At 49.5% G+C, this 18,934-nt stretch overlaps 1 protein-coding gene across 1 annotated transcript; it reads right to left on the bottom strand.

Moving 5' to 3' along the window:
- Positions 1-10,813: 10,813 nt before the first annotated feature.
- On the bottom strand, positions 10,814-14,426 carry LOC135978193 (bromodomain-containing protein 4-like). Its single transcript, XM_065579224.1, has 3 exons — positions 14,024-14,426; positions 12,650-12,863; positions 10,814-12,228 (listed from the first exon to the last, which is right to left on the bottom strand). The coding sequence occupies exons 1-3, from the start codon at positions 14,338-14,340 to the stop codon at positions 12,160-12,162; spliced, it is 600 nt and encodes a 199-aa protein (XP_065435296.1). The 5' UTR covers positions 14,341-14,426; the 3' UTR covers positions 10,814-12,159.
- Between the last annotated feature and the right edge of the window lie 4,508 nt (positions 14,427-18,934).

Genomic DNA, 18,934 nt, shown 5'->3' with positions numbered 1-18,934 from the left:
CCCTCGGTGTCTTTATTGGTGCCAAGCACACCGGGCGACGAACCCCCTGTTTGCCATCTCGGGGCCCAGTTCTGGGTCAGGCAACAGCCTGGTTGTGAACAGGTCTACCTGGGGAGACCCCCAACCTCTGGAAGACGTATCTGGTCACCTCTGGGTGAAGGGACGACTCATGGTGAGAGGAGAAAGATCTACTGAGGTGATCTGCCAGGGCGTCCAGGCTTCCGGAAGATGGGAATCCTCGAGGTGGATGGCGTGCTTCACGCAGAAGTTCCACAGGTGGATAGCCTCCTGGCACACGGTGGAGGAGCGCGCTCTTTCCGGATTGCTGATGTAGAACATGACTGCCGTGTTGTCCGTTAGCATTCGTACTACTTTGCCCATGATCTGGAGAAGGAACGCTTGGCAAGCTAAGAGGACTGCTCTGAGCTCTCTGATGTTTATGTGTAGGGAGAGCTCTTCCTCAGACCACAGGCCCTGTCTCCTGAGGGGTTTGAGGTGAGCTCCCCAACCTAGATCAGATGTGTCCAAAATTAAAGACACTGAAGACTGGGGGGGTAACGAAAGGAATGCCTGCAGTTACTGACTGTGGGTTCTTCCACCAGTTAAGGAAGGCGAGAATTATAAGCACCAAGTCTAAGTGGATTTGGTGAGCACACCGAGGCCAACCAAGTCTGCAGGGGTCTGAGGTGCAGCACTGAGCGCTGTACCATGTAAGTGCACATGGCCATGTGTTCCAAAAGTTTGAGGCAGAACCAGACTGTCAAGATGGGGTGGGCTTGACCTTGGATATCAAGATCCAATGTTCTCCAGAATCGAGCCTCCGAAAGGGAGGCTCTGGCCTGGGTCAAGTCTAGAACTGCCCCAATAAACTCTATTCTCTGGACTGGAGTGAATCTTGACTTTTGCTCGTTTATCAACAGGCCCAGTGCTCAGAAGGTGGCTTGGACCAGGCTGATGATGTTCTTCACTTGAGCCTTTGCGTGGCCCTTTATTAGCCAATCATTGAGGTACGGGTACCATCATCGTGCATTTCGTAGAAATCCGAGGGGCTGCAGACAGACCAAAGGGGAGGATGGTGAACTGATAATGGGTCTGGTTTATGATAAACCTGAGGAAACTTCGGTGGCCTTGGAAGATGACAAGGTGGAAATATGCATCTTTCAAGTCAAGAGCGGTCCCCTGGATCCAGGGAGACCATGCAGAACCTCCGTTTCTTGAGATAACTGTTGAGGTGACGCAGGTCCAAGATGGGTCAAAGATGCCCTCTGGCCTTCAGGATTAGGAAATATCTGGAGTAAAACCCATCTCTCTCTCAAGTTCTGGGGCACCTCCTCCACAGCTCCTACCCGTAGGAGGGCTTGTACCTCAAGCTAAAAGTTGAACATGAGACGGGTCCCTTAAGAGGGATGGGTAGAAGAAAATGGAAGGGTAACTGTCCGCCACCATACTCAGCACCCAGCAATCCGAGGTGATGAGGGACCATGCCGGACTGAAGTAGGAGAGTTGGTCTGAAAATAAAAAAAAGGGGGAGGGGGGGCGCGGAGGATCCAAGGCTGGAACTGATATATTGCCCTCAGGTACACCTTCCAAAGCTCTGTTTGGGGCCTCCTGAGGATCTGTGCGACCCTGGTAGTGTGGCTGAAGTGGATTGGGGCAGTTGCCTACGCTTCTAACCCCTGCTCCTTTTCTCGAACAGGTTCTGACATAGTAGTGGAGTCAAGAAGTGGGCTGGTTGCTGGGGCATGAAATGCTTCCTCGAAGGAGCTGGGGAGTAGAGGCCCAGGAGTCCTTCAGACCATGGAGCTGTGTCCCCATTTGCTCTGTGAAGAGGGAGGTCCCCTCGAATGGGAGGTCCTGGATTGACTGTTGGCGCTCCAGTGGTAGCCCCGAGGGCTGAAGCCAGGAGCATTGCCTCACAAACACTGCAGAAGCCGTCGTTCTGGCTGCTGAGTCAGCTGCATCCAGAGCTGCTTGGAGTGAGGCTCTGGCTACAGTTTTCTCCTCCTCTAACAGGATGGAAAACTCTTGGCTGGAGTCCTGAGGCAGAGTGTCCTTAAACTTGGCCATAGAGTTTCGCATATTGTAATCATACTTCCCACGCAGGGCTTGTTGGCTGGAAATACGAAGCTGTAACCCAGCCAGCGAATACATTTTTCTGCTGAACAAGTCTAGCTTCCTTAAGTTCTTCTGCTGCCTGCCTGGCCTTGCCTGTCCCTCTCATTGGCTGCTGTGACCACAAGAGACCCAGGAGGAGGGCCAGAACACAAGTATTCGTATCCCTTGGTCAACACGTAGTATTTCTTTTCTGCCTTCTTTGAAGTAGGAGGCAGAGAAGATGGAGTGTGCCACCCAGGGACCTGACCGGACCCATAACATCCTTGTTAATGAGTAGGGCAACCTTGGATGGGACTGCTGTGGACAAAATGTCAATGAGGCTATGCGCTAACTCCTTGAGTACCTCCACCACCAGCCCCATGTTAGCAGCTTCACTTTTTAGAAGCTCCCGATGGGTTCTAAAGTCATCTTGTGGCACCAAGCAGCTCAGTCCCAAGACAGCTTCATCTGTGGAGGAAGAGGAAGAGGCCTGAACCAGTGGGGTCTTCCTTCTCTTGTTTGGCCCCAATTACATTCCCCAGGCCCACATCTTGTGTGTTGGTATTGGGCTCAGTACCAGAGACTGGGTCAGATGCAGAATGGTGAGGTGGAGGGGCCCTCCTTTTGGACACAAGCAAATAGGAATGATTGGATGGTGGTCCTGGTACTGGGGGGAAAGCCCCACAGGTTCCAGAATGGCCACTGGACCTGCATTGGCCATTGTTCTCCAGGCCAGGTGCCGGCAGGTAGACCTACACTGGGATCAGGAGGGATGTAGGATGGGTAGTGCTGGATCAGGGAAGACCTTGTCAACCACAAGAAGGCCGGTTTGCCTGTGGTCAGTACTGAGGCCCCTGGTGCCAGGTAAGAGCTCGAAGCCCCATGCTCCTTCTACTCGTCACACTCATGGGAGCCAGTGGTTGTCCCATTGACAGTACCGGGAGGGACAGTAGGTCCCTGCCACTGCAAAGGCCTCCAGGGTGGAAGGCACCGTGATCCTGCTGGTGTCACAATGACTCCCCAGCATCGACAGGTGATCCCACTCCAGACTCAACAGCACCTGTGGGCAGGGTGGAGTCAATGGTGCCGCTAGGGCACCGGAGGTGGAGGAGTGGCCTGACATGGGTCACTCCCCGCTGAACTCACCTTGTTTGTCCTTTTTTGGGACCGGAGAGCATCCCCTCTCAGACCGTTGCTTCTTATGTTTCTTTCTTGTCACTGGAGATGGAGAACAGTGCCAAGAAACATGTGTGGTGCTGGAGGGGCACTTTGCACTGAAGCCGAGGTGCTCGGTGCCCCTGGCTTGGCTCAGACACCAGCCTAAGTGCGGCTTCCATTAGGATAGCCCTTAGTCTAGCTTCCCTGTCTTTCTTTGTACGAGGCTTAAAGTCTCAACAGATTTGACAACACTCTCATAGGTGAGCCTCTCTCAGACACTTCAGACAGCTGGAGTGTGGGTCGCTCCCCAGCATAGACTTGCTGCAGGAGGCACAGGGTTTGAAGCTGGAGGACAGGGACATACCCAGCCCCAGTGGCAAAGGGAGCCCCTCTATGCTAAGAGAGGGAGCTCTATCTACACCAATGTTATTTACATTACTACTAAAACTAAGACTAATAAACTAGGCTGAAGAGAAACCACTGAACAACACCTTGCTGAAGCAAGAGTTGTTCTAGTGACTGTCACGGGGGGTAAGAAGGAATTGAGAGGCTGCGGGGCTGGCAGTGCCCCTTATAATGGCACATGGCACCAAAAGGCACTAGAGCTGGCCTGACTGATATCACTATGGAAAAAAATTCTGGCGAATGTGCACACGGTGTGCACATACCTAATGTAGAACGGACATAATCACTTGAAGAACCTGCTTTTCATATTTAAATGAAATCTGTGATTCACCCATAATCCTGACTCTGGGAGCTGGGTCTTTATGGCTGAAGGAATACAAGGCACTATCAAGGTCTTGAGAAATGGGCAGTGATAGGGGGTTGCTAGTAAAATGGTGCCTGAGTCAGGAGGTGAAGTTAGGCAAATTAGACCTTTTCTGGGGAGGTTAGGGACTCCCTGTCAGAGCCAGAGACCTAGTAGGCGCTAGCTGTAACTGCTATGCACAAAAACAGTTGAGAATTGTGGAAGAAAAACTCCACTCTCAGGTTGGAAGCAACAAAATCAGAGACAGCTTTATTCAAGCAATTGCAAGGGAAGAATACAGCTGGCAGAGAGCATCCCTGCCTCAGTTTCTCCAAAGTACAACAAAATCACACAAGTATTGATACCTCTTTGTGACGTGCATTAATTAAAAACATCTGCATTTTATTTAGGCTGTTTGCTATCTAGTCCAGTATTTACTCACTTTCTTTTCTCAAAACATCGTTATCTCAAGGCTGGGCCACACTGACTATTCTGCTGTTTTCCACTCGCTTCTGACATGAGCCCAGCTTCTACAGGTCTCGCGATATTAGGCTAAGACTTAGGTCAACAGTTGCCTCGGTTTCTTACATTTAAATGGCAACTTAAACGCTCTCTTTTTTTCCCTGCTTCCACACTAGTGAGTGCTATGCAAGCAGTTGCAGGCAGACACAGCCCAAGTGCAGCTGAACCCACGGGCAAGGGGTGTAGGGGGTAAGTTAGGAAAAGCAGCTCAGGTCCGTCGACAGCCAAAACCACGAAACACCCGGAAGATGTGATGGGTTCTATTTCTGACTCTGCTGTAAGTGTCTGATGGCTCCTTACAGTATTTAGGTGGGGACAATTCATTCATATAATCATTTAATGTGCTATTGGGCTGACCAGCCTTTGGACTAACAAAGGTACTTTTAGTTAAAGTGTAGACTGGGGTGGGCAAACAACACTGGGGTTGGGGTGTGGGAGGGGGTGCAGGTTCAGCTGGGGGTGTGGGCTCTGGGGTGGGGCTGGGGATGAGGAGTTTGGGGTGTAGGAGGGTGCTCTGGGCTGGGACAGAGGGGTTCGGAGGGCAGGAGGGGGATGAGGGCTGGGGTGTGGGGAGAGGCTCAGGGGTGCAGGCTCTGGGCGGCACTTACCTCAAGTGTGGTGCAGCCCTGACCCAGCACCCTGGCCGGAGCAGGGCCAAGCCACCGGTGCGGCCCCCGACCCAGCGCCCCAGCCGGAGTGTCGGAGCAGTCCTAAGCTGTGTGGTGCGGCCCCTGACCCAGCGCCCCAGCCGGAGTGTCGGAGCAGTCCCAAGCTGTGTGGTGCGGCCCCCGACCCAGCGCCCCGGCCGGAGTGTCGGAGCAGTCCCAAGCTGTGTGGTACGGCCCCCGACCCAGCGCCCCAGCCGGAGTGTCGGAGCAGTCCCAAGCTGTGTGGTACGGCCCCCGACCCAGCGCCCCGGCCGGAGTGTCGGAGCAGTCCCAAGCTGTGTGGTACGGCCCCCGACCCAGCGCCCCAGCCGGAGTGTCGGAGCAGTCCCAAGCTGTGTGGTGCGGCCCCCGACCCAGCGCCCCGGCCGGAGCGGGGCCGAGCCGCGTGGTGCAGCTCACTGGCTGGCTTAAAATGGCCCGCAGGTCGTAGTTTGCACACCCCTGGTGTAGACTCATTGAACCTTATGGGGAAGGGATAAAGATTCCCAACGATGGCAAATACCAACTATCACCCAAGTTGGCCACATGCTATTTACACTGGCCGTCAGCAGCTGAAGCGGCTCAGCTGGGCCATGCAGCTCAGTGCTTGGAAGCAGAAGGAATTTCAGATCGAAACTAGACACTAAAAATCCAGCTGTCAAATGTTTAGAGGTCTGTGTCATGGGTGGCCAAACGGTGATCACACCGGGGATGTGCTGTCTGGGATTAATGCCTACGAAGCCTGTTATGTGCCTGATGTTTGTGCCCCCCCCCCTCCAGCCCCCCTTTGTTTCATCCCTGGGTGGCATTGGAACCCCAGGGGGAGTGGTAGCTGGTACACACCAGGGGGCAGTTTTCAACAGTCCCATGTCTGTTTAGATGCACTTTTCTTTCAATCAAGCTGATGCAGAAGGCCCCCCCGCCCCCAGTGCTGGGGATGATTCCCACCTGCAAACTGCAATCGGGACATTTCAGTGGAAGGCTACTCTAGGATCTTGTGCAATGATTTCTCCTGCTGTGTTCCCCACCAAACGCCCCTTGGCCCAGGGAAATGTCCACAGCCCATTTTCCAGTGGGGGGAAACAGAGAGATAGGCAGCGTAAGTGACTTGGAAAAAGGTTACATAGAAAATGCAGGGTAGAATGGGGAAAAGAGCTCTGCTCTCGATGGCAGCAGCTCTAGGTCTGAGCCAACAGAGCACAGGGCCTCACACAACAGACTTCAAATCGCTGACTTCAGGCCACCACACAATGGAGCTAACAATTCTCACCCACCTTTGTGAAAGACTTTGAGATATGTAGGCAACAGCGTGCTGTGCAAGTGCAATGGAGCGCCCTTAGCCATGTTCTCAGACATTAAGCCCAGAGAAGGTCAGTAACATGGCAGGGAGGTCACATGGCCCCACTGGGTGGCATCAGCTGTGAAGCCATGAGAACTGAGCTCTAGTCTTGGGGCTGACACTTATTTGGGATTTTCCTTCTCAATGTTCATAGTGAAAGGAGCTGTGTGACTCTTTGGGGGTGTTGCCACTGACATCAGCAGGGCCAGGGATTGCACCCTCGGTCAGGTGTTGAACGACCACAATGTACTTCATACAATATCGCACCATTTCCAAAACACAAGCATTTAGAGCAAGGAGCAGAGCCTTTCAGGACAGCAGGAAGCTTGCACTGCCCATGTGAGGGGGATGGTCATGATTCAATCCAGACTTAAGATCTTAGGTGCCAGTTTGTGATATCTTACAGGAGTCAAGTATGAGAGGGGGAGCCGTGTTAGTCTGGATCTGTAAAAAGCAACAAGAGAGTCCTGTGGCACCTTATAGACTAACAGACGTATTGGTTTTCACACCAACTGCTAGAAGAGGGCCTCATCCTCCCTGATTGAACTAACCTCGTTATCTCCAGACTGATTCTGGCCTGCATATTTATACCTGCCTCTGGAAATTTCCACCACGTGGGTATTCACTCACAAAAGCTTATGCTCCAATACATCTTACAGGAGTGACATTTTCAGAGGGGGTACCTAGCACTTACATGAAACTAGGCTCCTTCAAGGGGTCTCCTGTTGGGCCCCCTTCATCACTGTGAAGACTCTTGGCCAGTGCATTGTTGACCATGTGACAGCAAACAGATTAGAATAGCCAGAACTATCCATTGCCTTGCTTTAAGCGCTGGGGGTTTTTATCAATGAGGTCGGTGGCACTGTTGCAATTTAGCCATGTTAGCTGGTTTTTGGAATATAAAACGCGATGATTAAGGTGTCGATCCTGCAATAAGCCCTTTATGGAGCTGGGGCCCAAACACTATTGCAGTCTTGGGGGGAATCCAGTCTCAATGCAGAAAACCAGATAGAATTTCAGACAAAGTAGTTTTAGCTTTATATTCAGTACAAATGTTTATTTTTGCAATGAGAACCGCACAAAAAAACCTTTAGTATATAAGTGAAAACTCTATGAATTCCCTTCTACAAATGTCTAAAGTGTTTAATACAAGTCTCAAATTCACTGACAGAATTATTTGCCAAGCGTTCCGTGCAAAAAGTACAGTGGGATTGTACGTTTCTCTTATTCTTTTGTACAGGATTAAAGAGGAGGAGAAAATAACCAGGATTACATCATTTAGACTAGACTTCTATAGCAAGAAGATGCATTCTAATGTCCATAACTGTTAAATCATACACAAGGGGATGGGGTGGGGGGAAATTAAATAGTGTATCATCTGAATTACAACCCAATTATAAACACACACAGTAAAACAGGGGAAAAAAACATGAGAATAGCAAAAAAACCAAACCAAAACAAAAAAAACCACAACCACCTTTGGCAGAAAAAAACCTGAAGGAATCATTTCTCCAGCTAAAGATACCACGTTATGGTCATCATTCGGCGACGTGTAAAAACAAACAAAAAAAAATGCACAGAATAGAACAAGAAGAGTACAACTTAAAAAAATATTTAAAGTTACAGAGTATGTAGGTGCAACCTGTAAACGTTTCCAGATATTTGCAAACAATACAGAGGTGAGCAAGAAAGGGAAAGAAACAGACTACTGGATTAACCCACCAGTCTAAAAAATGCTACCGCTACTCCGAATTATTAACTACTGACGATAAAGGTTTGGCAAATTTCAAATGCAAAAAAGGGCTGAACATTAAAAAAAGGACTAATATCGCTATTGACTAGATACAGGGGGGTTTGTTCTTTGCATACATATAAATTATATAATATTTGTTTTCTTTATTTTACAACCTAGGGTGCTCTCTTAGAAGTTCCAGCACTTCCAATTGGTTTGTTTTCTTGTTTGCAATGTGGTGGATTTTATGTACAATTGCGATGAGTGTGTGTGTGGTCACTCTTACAGCGGATGTGCACTTAAAAATACCCGGAAACCCTGAGCTTAAAATTAAAGGAGGGAGGAGATGATCACCCAAAGTGCTTTCATAAGAAGAGGAGAGAGCGTGGAAAGAGGAATACTGCCCAAGAAGGGTGAGAGATGGAAGCAGCTCACCCCATGGTTCTGCGTGAGGTTCAAGAGACGTCGTTGGAAGAGATTAGAGGAGAAGCCAAAGGTTCAGATTTCCCCCACTATGCACAACCAAAGAAAGATTGAAATCCAGAGGCAATTTACAGACTGTGACACAGGATGCAGCTGAAGCCTTGGGAAAGGACTGTAAGAAGTGACTGTTCCTAGCCCTCGGGACATGGGAATGGCACGTTCCCTACCTCTCTTCCATGCCCTACAGTGCCATGAGGTTTTGCTCCTGCCAATTCTTGGGGATCAGAGTAAAATCAAGCATAACCCCTATTCCCCTGCTCAGCACAGCATAGAGAATCTGCCCAAGCCAAGAGAGCCTGCCCACACTTTGCCCAACCTGAGGCCCCATCAACCATTTGCCAGCAACATAAGGGTGGCTCCTAATTTGCATAAAATGATGCCAGTTGTGTCCATTATCATCATGGGTGGGGGGCCTTGGCTCACAAGAATACTACAAGTCCCAGCATGCAATGATCTTGGCCAGGCCACTAGCATGAGCACAGGATACTGGGACCTTTCAGATTGCAGTTGTATTTTAAAGTTAAAGGCAGCCACCACTTGTTGATCCACACTGGCACATCTCATCTAAACAAACCCACTGAGCTCTGAGGCTAAGCTGCAGCCAGTCACTGGTCTGGCCTGGGCTCTGCCAAGCAAGGAGAACAGGGATGCTGCTCTTTTGGGTTTCTCTTTGCAACAGCAGCAGGATCAGCTGCTAGTGAAGTTCCCTGGTGCAGGTTCTCCCAGGCAAAGGAAATCAGGACTTTTCCAGTAGAGACACCAAGGGGCTCTAATGAGACAGGCAGTTCACTGGGATGATTTCCTGAAATAGCCAACAGAAAAGTGGGGCTCTACATTCCCAAACCCAGACAGATCCTCACCTGATGCAGTTAATAAGCTCCCTATGATAATCAGATAGAATCAAGAACTATTCCTCATGCCATCACCAGACAAATCCTGCACTCTGCTTCTCTGGTCTTGCCTGCGACTAAGGATAGCACAGTGGGGAGGCCAGAGATTAAGAGCTACAGAGATGAGAGACTTGCATGTCCTGACCATTCTCTTGGTCAGTACAAATTTCGATCGGGAGGAGCCTGTCAGGTTTGACTGAGTGTTGTTTCATTAGAGTGGGGGGTAGGGAATGGACTTGGGCAGGTTTATGGGATGGATTTCTAGACTTTCTTGCAGCCTCCCCACTACCCCAGCCGGCTCACACATCACTAGGTCGATCATGTTAGCTAAGAGAAACTTAACAGGCTGATTTCTTTTAAACGTATTCCCTCCCCACTGGCAGCAGAGAGCTCTAAGGGATGACAAGAAAGTAGCTTCGAAAACACTGAAGTCACTTATGGCAGACAGTCAAACCCTACAACCCGAGGCTGCTATTTCAACGCTTGCTTGGTCACTGAGACAACAGCAAAGTGGAGTTTATCCATACTAGTGCCGGCTAATCTGTCCCCTGTCCTGACTGGATCTTCCCAGGGATAGCTGCACCCAGTTCTCACACTGAAGTAGGTCTGGAATGTGAAGAGAAGGCCCTCCCGCCCCATCATCCAACCCCCACATTCAAACCTCAGCAAGCAAGTATCAATGGAAGCCATCAGCTCTCAAAATGAATAGCTTGGCCAAGGCTTGGAGAATCCCAGCTCTTGCTCGGTGGGACAAACGTCACTCTGGAGTCAGGCAGGCTCTTGTGCTTGCTTTACATAGTGTCAGCTACGTCTGCATCACAATCTCAGAAATTGGGAAGGGACTGCACTGGTTGTCTGAGACGCTGTGGGTGTCAGTGCTTGGGGCCCTGATGCGCCCTCTGGGTGAGAGAGGGGGCCAACAGCAGGATGAAGCCTTCACACAAGTTCAGCCTCACTACACCTTGTCCAGGATTGTGTTGCTTTAGCATGGCAGCTCTCCTAGCCCTCGTTTAGGAGGGAAAATGCACACTGGCTACCTAGGACAAGCTTCCCCCCAGGATGGGGACAGGAGCGTGAGAACTCCTTCCTTTCCCCTAGAGCACAGTCAGAAGATAGGGACAACCTTTCCTCAACAATCCTCACCCCTTTAAACAACTTAATCACAAATAGGATTCAAAGAAATGTCAGTACGACACCATCTTTTAAAAAAAAAGAGATGAGTTTATTCCATGATCAGTACAGACCAAATGCATATTCACCGTATTTAAGTAAAACCAATCAATTACTCCAGCGCTCACCCCATACGGACACACCAGTATTGTACTGTATAGTGGGTATTTATGGCACATAACGTTTTAACGGTTCATAGAATAAAATGAAAAGAACACACACTGAAGGCGCATGGGAAAACGCCCGCTGCTAGTGAGATTTGGTCGGTGGTGGAAGGAGCCTTTCCAAAACTGCCGCTTCCACTTGCCCTCCTCTCAGCCACTTCTTTTAGGTATAAAAACTTTCTTTTTTTTTAATCATATTTTATGACATTTAAAAAAAACCAAAATGCAGCTTTCTGGTTTTACAGTTAAAAATCTAGACTAAAAGTTTGAAACTGAGCAAAATATAAGCAGTGTTTTTACACCGAGTTCGGTGGCTCACCAAAACCCTCAAACAAAGATATGCCAACTATAGTCACTGTACAATACAGCCCCAGTCAAACCCTAGTGACAGGGTGGTCGCTTCCCCTGGTGTCACTGGTTTCTCCACTCCACTCTCGAACAAAGAGACAATTAATACCCAGTCAAGAGCTGAGCAGTAACAAACTGCCTGGAGGAAAAAAACAGACTGAAAGAAACTGACTTTGGTTGGTAGTCTAGCTCCAATTCCCGGACCTCCACACAATGCTAAAACAAAAACCTCACTCAAATGGCCAGTTTCACTTGACACCTCCACTGTACGATTCCCTTTTTCACAAGCGAACACTTACAGAGAATGGCTCCCAGCTAAAGGCTTGTGGGAAGTTAAGTTAAAGGCAAAGCCAGTGATGAAAGGATCAGACACAGCTTGTGTATTTTCCCAGCTGGACCCCAGGTCTCCCATTCTTGCCAGGATACTCCCATAGGCAGCCTCTCAGTGAAGAGCATCTCTTGCTGTCATGACACAGCACTGTTTATTCATAGACATTCTGTAACTTAGAACCTTTCTGGATAGAAAAGGTGTGAAGAACATGAAGTCCTGGATATACTGTGAATACGTTTGGCATAGAGAATGTCGAGTGATCAGGGCACCCTTCCCAGCAGCTGCATGTCCAATCAAACCGAGTATGTAGTTGGCTTGTCTTGGTCGGTCTTTCTTCAGTGTGTGAGGGGGGCAAAAGTCAAACTGTAAGGCAGACTGTGCTGATCCTTCGGAGGCCTCGACTGAAAGATCTGCAATGGTCAGACATGCAGAAGGGCTGCAGGAATGCTCCCCCTCCCAGCCGCCATGAACACTATGGAGAGTCAAAGATTCGCCGGGAAATTAAAGAGTCAGGAGAAGAAAACCAGGCGCTATTAGAAAAGATTCTCTTCGAATATTGCCAACAAATCGCTCTGGAAATTCATGTCGATAGTAGCTGCCATCTGAAGGGGGAGAGGAGATAGGAGAATTACAAAGGCTGCAGGATTGATGCTCACGGGAGCACATTGCAGGGATGCTGCACTTGACTCAATGGGTGGCATTAGGGACCAGGGATTTTGCTGGGCTACCTAAACTTTTTACTGGTATAATCTAGTACTTTTGCCCTATAAAAGACCTAAGTTTCCTGGCACAGTTGTCTGCCAATCTGTTCAAGTTGGGAGTCTTCACTCAGTTCACCAAGGGGTCAGCATCCCAGCAAAAGCACTCTGGCCTGCTTGTAACCCCTGGCCGATAAACCCAGCGTGCTCTAGGACTATCAATTAAAGTGCAGAGCGATGCTCTGTCACTCAGCTCACTGCCTGAACGTCTGCCTCAAATTGCCCCCCATCAGAGTGCCCAGTATTCCCCCCCCACCCCACTCACTGCCTCTCTGCGCCTTCGCTCCTGCTCCCGTTTTCTGGCCATCTCTCTCTGCTGATCCAGCATAGACTGAGAGGACTGTGGCTGAGAGCTCTGTGCTTGGGGCGCAGAGGCTGCAGCTGACACCTGCTGCTGCTGCTGCTGCTGCTCCTGGCGTCTTCGGACTTCTTCCTGAACTCTGCGAGCTTGCTCCAGGGCATCCTCATCATCACGACTCCTGCCAAGACCCAAAAGTGTCATTAGAATGGTGAGGCGCTTTGTGCAACCCCATAAGGCATAGAAGTTTCTTAAACTGCTGGGTCCTTCTTCCATCCATGGGCTGGCTCACCATTGCTGTGATGAAGGACTGTGTGAGGAGAGTGGGAAGGGAGGTCTCAGATTTGGCTGTTTTAAACTTGTTCCTAGTGTGACCCGTATCTTAGATTTCAGAGTAGCAGCCGTGTTAGTCTATCAGCAAAAAGAACAGGAGTCCTTGTGGCACCTTAGAGCGTCTCATGGATGCCTCCCCTCTGTGATCCTATAACTTCCTGTGGGAACTCCAGCAATCACTGACATAGTGAAGTCTCTCAGGAAAGGACTCAATGTATTACATTTTTAATGCCAGGTAGCAACTGGAAACGAGGAAGAGCAGCCAGCACCATGTGTCCAGCCATCTCCCCCAGCAAGTGTTCCCTGGGGATCCCAGTTGGAGAATGGGCAGCTAAGGGGTTTCTCCCTGTGGAGTTTGTTGCATAGTCAAGCCACTCATTTTGCGACCCCCACGCTGTGGAATGGGAAGTGCTTAGTGCATCAAGAGATTCTTGCTCATGTTGCTTCTTGCTTAACAGTACAGTTAGTCAGCTTGAGAAGGAGGAAACGGCAGCTGTTATCCAGCTGGCACACCCAGATACCTCAGTGGTATGAACTGTGAACAGAGTATGATGCTGGAACTCTACAACTTGCACTGGCTCCTGAGTGGGCAAGGAGCCCATCTTCTCGTGAGCCCACCATGGAAGCGGTGGCTATATTACACCCACTGATTATGTTCAGAGTTCCTGCACTGCTGCATGTAAGTGCTGCCACGCGTCTAGGCTAACAGAGCCCAGGTACAACCCAAGGGAGCTAGAGAAAAGGTGGCCTAGACAACAGGGCCATGTCTGGTATACCCCTCAAAAGGGCAGTGGAGACAGCTTTACCCTCACTGTCTTCTGGTTGATCATGCTGAAAAACCTGTCTTTTCCCAACGAATCAGCAGTGGCTCCAAGGCACCAAGCTGACAAGTGAAGCAAAAAGAGGAAGCGACTGTCCCCAATGGGGACATAACCCCATTCACACACCTCGGTACCCTGGGGAGACCAGCTTTAGGAGCAATGAAATACAGATGTGCAGGCCTCTCACCTCATCCTTTCCTGCTCCCGCCTCAGCCGCTCCTTCTCCTTTTCCACCTGTTCTGCCTGAGCTTTGAGCGCCTTCTCCCGCTCCTCCTTCTCCCGCGCTGCCCTCTTGAAATGCTCAAAGCTATCGCTGGAGGACTTTGCTGTGGAGGATGGAGTCGTGAGGGGTTTCTGGACCAAGCTTGCCCACGAGCCCATGTTCTTTATTTTCAGATCCTGTGAAGTCAAGAAGGCAGCATTAGTGTTGAACTGGGCCATAGCTAGCAGACAAAGCCTCCCAGCTAATGTTAACAGCACACAGAAGCATGATGAGTCTGGCATGAACCTTAGTGCTAGGCATTATGGTTAAGTTCAGAGTCACAGTAAGAGGCCACAGAACTCCCCAAAAATCATTTGCTGAAGGGAACCTTCAGCACTTATGACCTGTTTCAATCCAGCACACACTGACAGTTACTGAAAGAGGAGGTTATTTACCTATAACTGGAGGTTCTTCGAGATGTGTGGTCCATGTTTGTATTCCACTGAGGGGTTACGCATGCGAACCATGCGCCTGCAATCAGAGCTTTTGAAAGTAGTGTGCATTGGTCCGTGCATGCGCCCTGGTTCACCTTGCGCTTCCAGCCGAGGTGATAAAGGGTGAGTCGAACCGGACCGTGTCGCCAATTCCTTCTCCAACACGACAGATGCGTAGCAGAGAGGAAGGAGAGTGGGAAGTGGAATACACATAGGGACCACGCATCTCAAAGAACCTCCAATTTCATGCAAGTAACCACCTCTTCTTCGAGTGATGATCCCTATTATTCCACTGGTGGTGATTAACAAGCAGTACCTAAGTCGGAAGAGGGTGCAAGGATGAGGAAGGAATGGTTGTGTGGAGAACTGCCATCCAAAGGAGGCATCTGCCACTGAGTCCTGCACTAAGACAGTGTGCTGCAAAGGTGTGTAAGAACTCCCTGTAGCCGCTCTACATTGTCCCTAACTGAAGGGAGTCCATGGTCAAAGCCCGAGCTCTCGTGGAGTTAGCCTGCACCCCTGTGGGGATAGGTAGGCCTGACAGTTGGTGGCAGGGTGAAATGCAACCCAAAATTCATTTAGAGATCCTCTAGGTGGAGATGGCTCACCCCCCGAGTCTTTCTGCTACTGCAACATATACAGCCTAGGGGCGTTCCTGATTGGTTTTGTTCTCTGCAAGCAACAGGCCAGAGCTCATCAGACATTGAGGGAATGGAGTTGATGTTCTTCTGCAGATGCGTGTGGTTTCAGGAAGAAAATAGGTAAGTGAATAGATTGATTGATGTGAAACTGGGAGACCACCTTTGGTAAAAAGCTGGGGTGTAGATGTAGGGAAATGATCCTTCTCTAACACTATAAAAGGCGGGTCCTCTATCATAGCTTCAAGTTCACCAACCCTTCTCGCAGAAGTGATAGCAACAAGGAAAGCAACTTTCATGGAAAGGAGGGACAGAGCACGATGGTAACAGTTCAAAGTGTGGTTCCGTTAGCATGGAGGGAACTAGATTCAGGTAATCATTGGGGTGTGATCATTTGGATGGGAGAGGTTGTGATGAGGCCTTTCCAAAACCTAGTGGTTAGTGGGTGTGTAAAGACAGTGCAACCTTCCACTGGACAGTAGAACGCGCTAATCACTGCCAGGTGGACTCTCAAAGAGTTGAGACAAAACCTGATGACTTCAAGGACAGAACATAATCCAGGATCAGGGGGATCCCCATCAGTTCAGGCAGAAGTTCTTTTTGTTAGACCCAAGATGAGAAACGTTTCCATTTGGCTCAGTAACATTGCCTAGTGGAGTCCTTCCTGCTGCTGGAGAGGATGTCTTGCACAGCAGGAGAGCACGTGCAGGCTAAAGCAAATGGCCATCCAAATACCATGTTCTGAGGTGCAGCGCATGTGGATTGGGATGCCTGATCTCGCTGTTGTACTGGGTCAGGAGATCGGGGAAGTTGTGGAGGGGAATTGGTGGGCAGAATGACATGTGGAGGAGATTGGGAAACCGGAATTGCGTGGGCCAACAGGGTGCGATCAGAATGACCATTGCGTTGTCTTGTTAGATCCTGTGCAGTACCTGAGGCAGGAGAGGTAGAGGCGGGAAGGCGTAGTTGATTTGGCCTGACCAAGAGAGCAGGAGAGCATCACCCTGAGAGTGGTGACCGAGGCCTCCTCTGGAGCAGTATGTGGTACATTTGCTGTTAGTTTGTGATGTGAATAGGTCTCTGGTCAGGGTCCTCCGTCAGGTGAAGATGCTGTGTACTACTGAATTGTAAAGTTCCCTCTCGTGGGCATTGCAAAACGTCTGCTGATCGAGTCCGAGACTACATTCTGTGTCCCTGGATGACAGCCTGCAGACAAGAGAATCTGGTGATTGATGAACCAATTGCAGAGATTGTGCATAGAGCGGCCCATCACGTTCCTGCTTGTTGATATAGGAAACGGCAGTAGTGTTGTCTGATATGAGGAGACCGTGATGGGAGTGAATAAACAGAAGAAAGGATTGGCATGCCTTTCTTACAGCTCAGAGTTCCCCCCCCCCACCAGCTGGAGACAGTGAGAGACCAGTGCCAGGTCAAGGACCTGCCCCAGGTCCCGGAGGGGTATGGGGGATCAGGGCCCAGACCAGGGGTGACCGTGGCGGGGGATCAGACCCATGACTCATGAGGGTTGGGGGTTGTCTAACTTCTCCTTTCAACCTGCGCACAGTCCATGGCCCCTCCTGCCCTCTCCCAACCCATCCCCTGCTCCCTTGGTGCCCCGGAGGCACATAGTCATGTACCCCACAAGGTGGGAGGGAGGCTTCAGGCCTGTGAGCTGTGCTATGCCAAGGACCAAACCCGCCTTACCCAGGTCCCGGGAGATTTTGGTGATGCACTGAGTCACTGAGTGGCTCTGGTTGCCTGTGACCACCCCCCCCCCCCCCCCGCGGTCCCTGTCCCTCCAGACCTGCAGTGTCCCAGCCAGGCGAGCGTGGGGGGGAGGGCAGCACTGCTATTGCAGGCAGTTGGGGAGGGCGTGGGCTGAAGGGCACTGACTTGGCCATGCAGCCATGGGTTGGGGCCTGGGCTGAGCCAGGATTGGCGCAGGGATGGCCTGGCTGGGTACGCCCTGTTTGTGATCATAAGAACATAAGAACGGCCGTACCGGGTCAGACCAAAGGTCCATCTAGCCCAGTATCCTGTCTACCGACAGTGGGCAATGCCAGGTGCCCCGGAGGGAGTGGACCAACAGGCAATGATCAAGTGATCTCTCTCCTGCCATCCATCTCCCCCTCTGACAGACAGAGGCTAGGGACACCATTCCTTACCCATCCTGGCTAATAGCCATTAATGGACTTAACGACCATGAATTTATCCAGTTCTCTTTTAAACGCTGTTATAGTCCTAGCTTTCACAACCTCCTCAGATAAGGAGTTCCACAAGCTGACTGTGCGCTGCGTGAAGAAGAACTTCCTTGTATTTGTTTTAAACCTGCTGCCTATTAATTTCATTTGGTGAGCCCTAGTTCTTGTATTATGGGAATAAGTAAATACATTTTCCTTATCCCCTTTCTCCACATCACTCATGATTTTATATACCTCTATCATATCCCCCCTTAGTCTCCTCTTTTCCAAGCTGAAGAGTCCTAGCCTCTTTAATCTCTCCTCAGATGGGACCCGTTCCAAACCCCTAATCATTTTAGTTGCCCTTTTCTGAACCTTTTCTAGTGCCAGTATATCTTTTTTGAGATGAGGAGACCACATCTGTACGCAGTATTCGAGATGTGGGCATACCATCGATTTATATAAGGGCAATAATATAGTCTTAGTCTTATTCTCTATCCCCTTTTTAATGATCCCTAACATCCTGTTTGCTTTTTTGACCGCCTCTGCACACTGCGCGGACATCTTCAGAGAACTATCCACGATGACTCCAAGATCTTTTTCCTGACTTGTTGTAGCTAAATTAGCCTCCATCATATTGTATGTATAGTTGGGGTTATTTTTTCCAATGTGCATTACTTTACATTTATCCACATTAAATTTCATTTGACATTTTGTTACCCAATCACTTAGTTTTGTGAGATCTTTTTGAAGTTCATCACAGTCTGCTTTGGTCTTAACTATCTTGAGCGGTTTAGTATCATCTGCAAACTTTGCCACCTCACTGTTTACCCCTTTCTCCAGATCATTTATAAATAAGTTGAATAGGATTGGTCCGAGGACTGACCCTTGGGGAACACCACTAGTTACCCCTCTCCATTCTGAGAATTTACCATTAATTCCTATCCTTTGTTCCCGGTCTTTTAACCAGTTCTCAATCCATGAAAGGACCTTCCCTTTTATCCCTTGACAACTTAATGTACGTAAGAGCCTTTGGTGAGGGACCTTGTCAAAGGCTTTCTGGAAATCTAAGTACACTATGTCCACTGGATCCCCCTTGTCCACATGTTTGTTGACCCCTTCAAAGAACTCTAATAGATTAGTAAGACACGATTTCCCTTTACAGAAACCATGTTGACTATTGCTCAACAGTTTATGTTTTTCCATGTCTGACAATTTTATTCTTAACTATTGTTTTGACTAATTTGCCCAGTACCGGCGTTAGACTTACCGGTCTGTAATTGCCGGGATCACCCCTAGAGCCCTTTTTAAATATTGACGTTACATTAGCTAACTTCCAGTCATTGGGTACAGAAGCCGATTTAAAGGACAGGTTACAAACCTTAGTTAATAGTTCCGCAACTTCACATTTGAGTTCTTTCAGAACTCTTGGGTGAATGCCATCTGGTCCCGGTGACTTGTTAATGTTAAGTTTATCAATTAATTCCCAAACCTCCTCTAGTGACACTTCAATCTGTGACAGTTCCTCAGATTTGTCACCTACAGCAGCCGGCTCAGGTTTGGGAATCTCCCTAATATCCTCAG

Source organism: Chrysemys picta, unplaced genomic scaffold, assembly GCF_011386835.1.
Source record: "Chrysemys picta bellii isolate R12L10 unplaced genomic scaffold, ASM1138683v2 scaf164, whole genome shotgun sequence".
Taxonomy (NCBI): Eukaryota; Metazoa; Chordata; order Testudines; family Emydidae; genus Chrysemys; species Chrysemys picta.
Note: the sequence above shows the minus strand (reverse complement) of the source record. Positions and strands in the feature narration are given on the sequence as shown.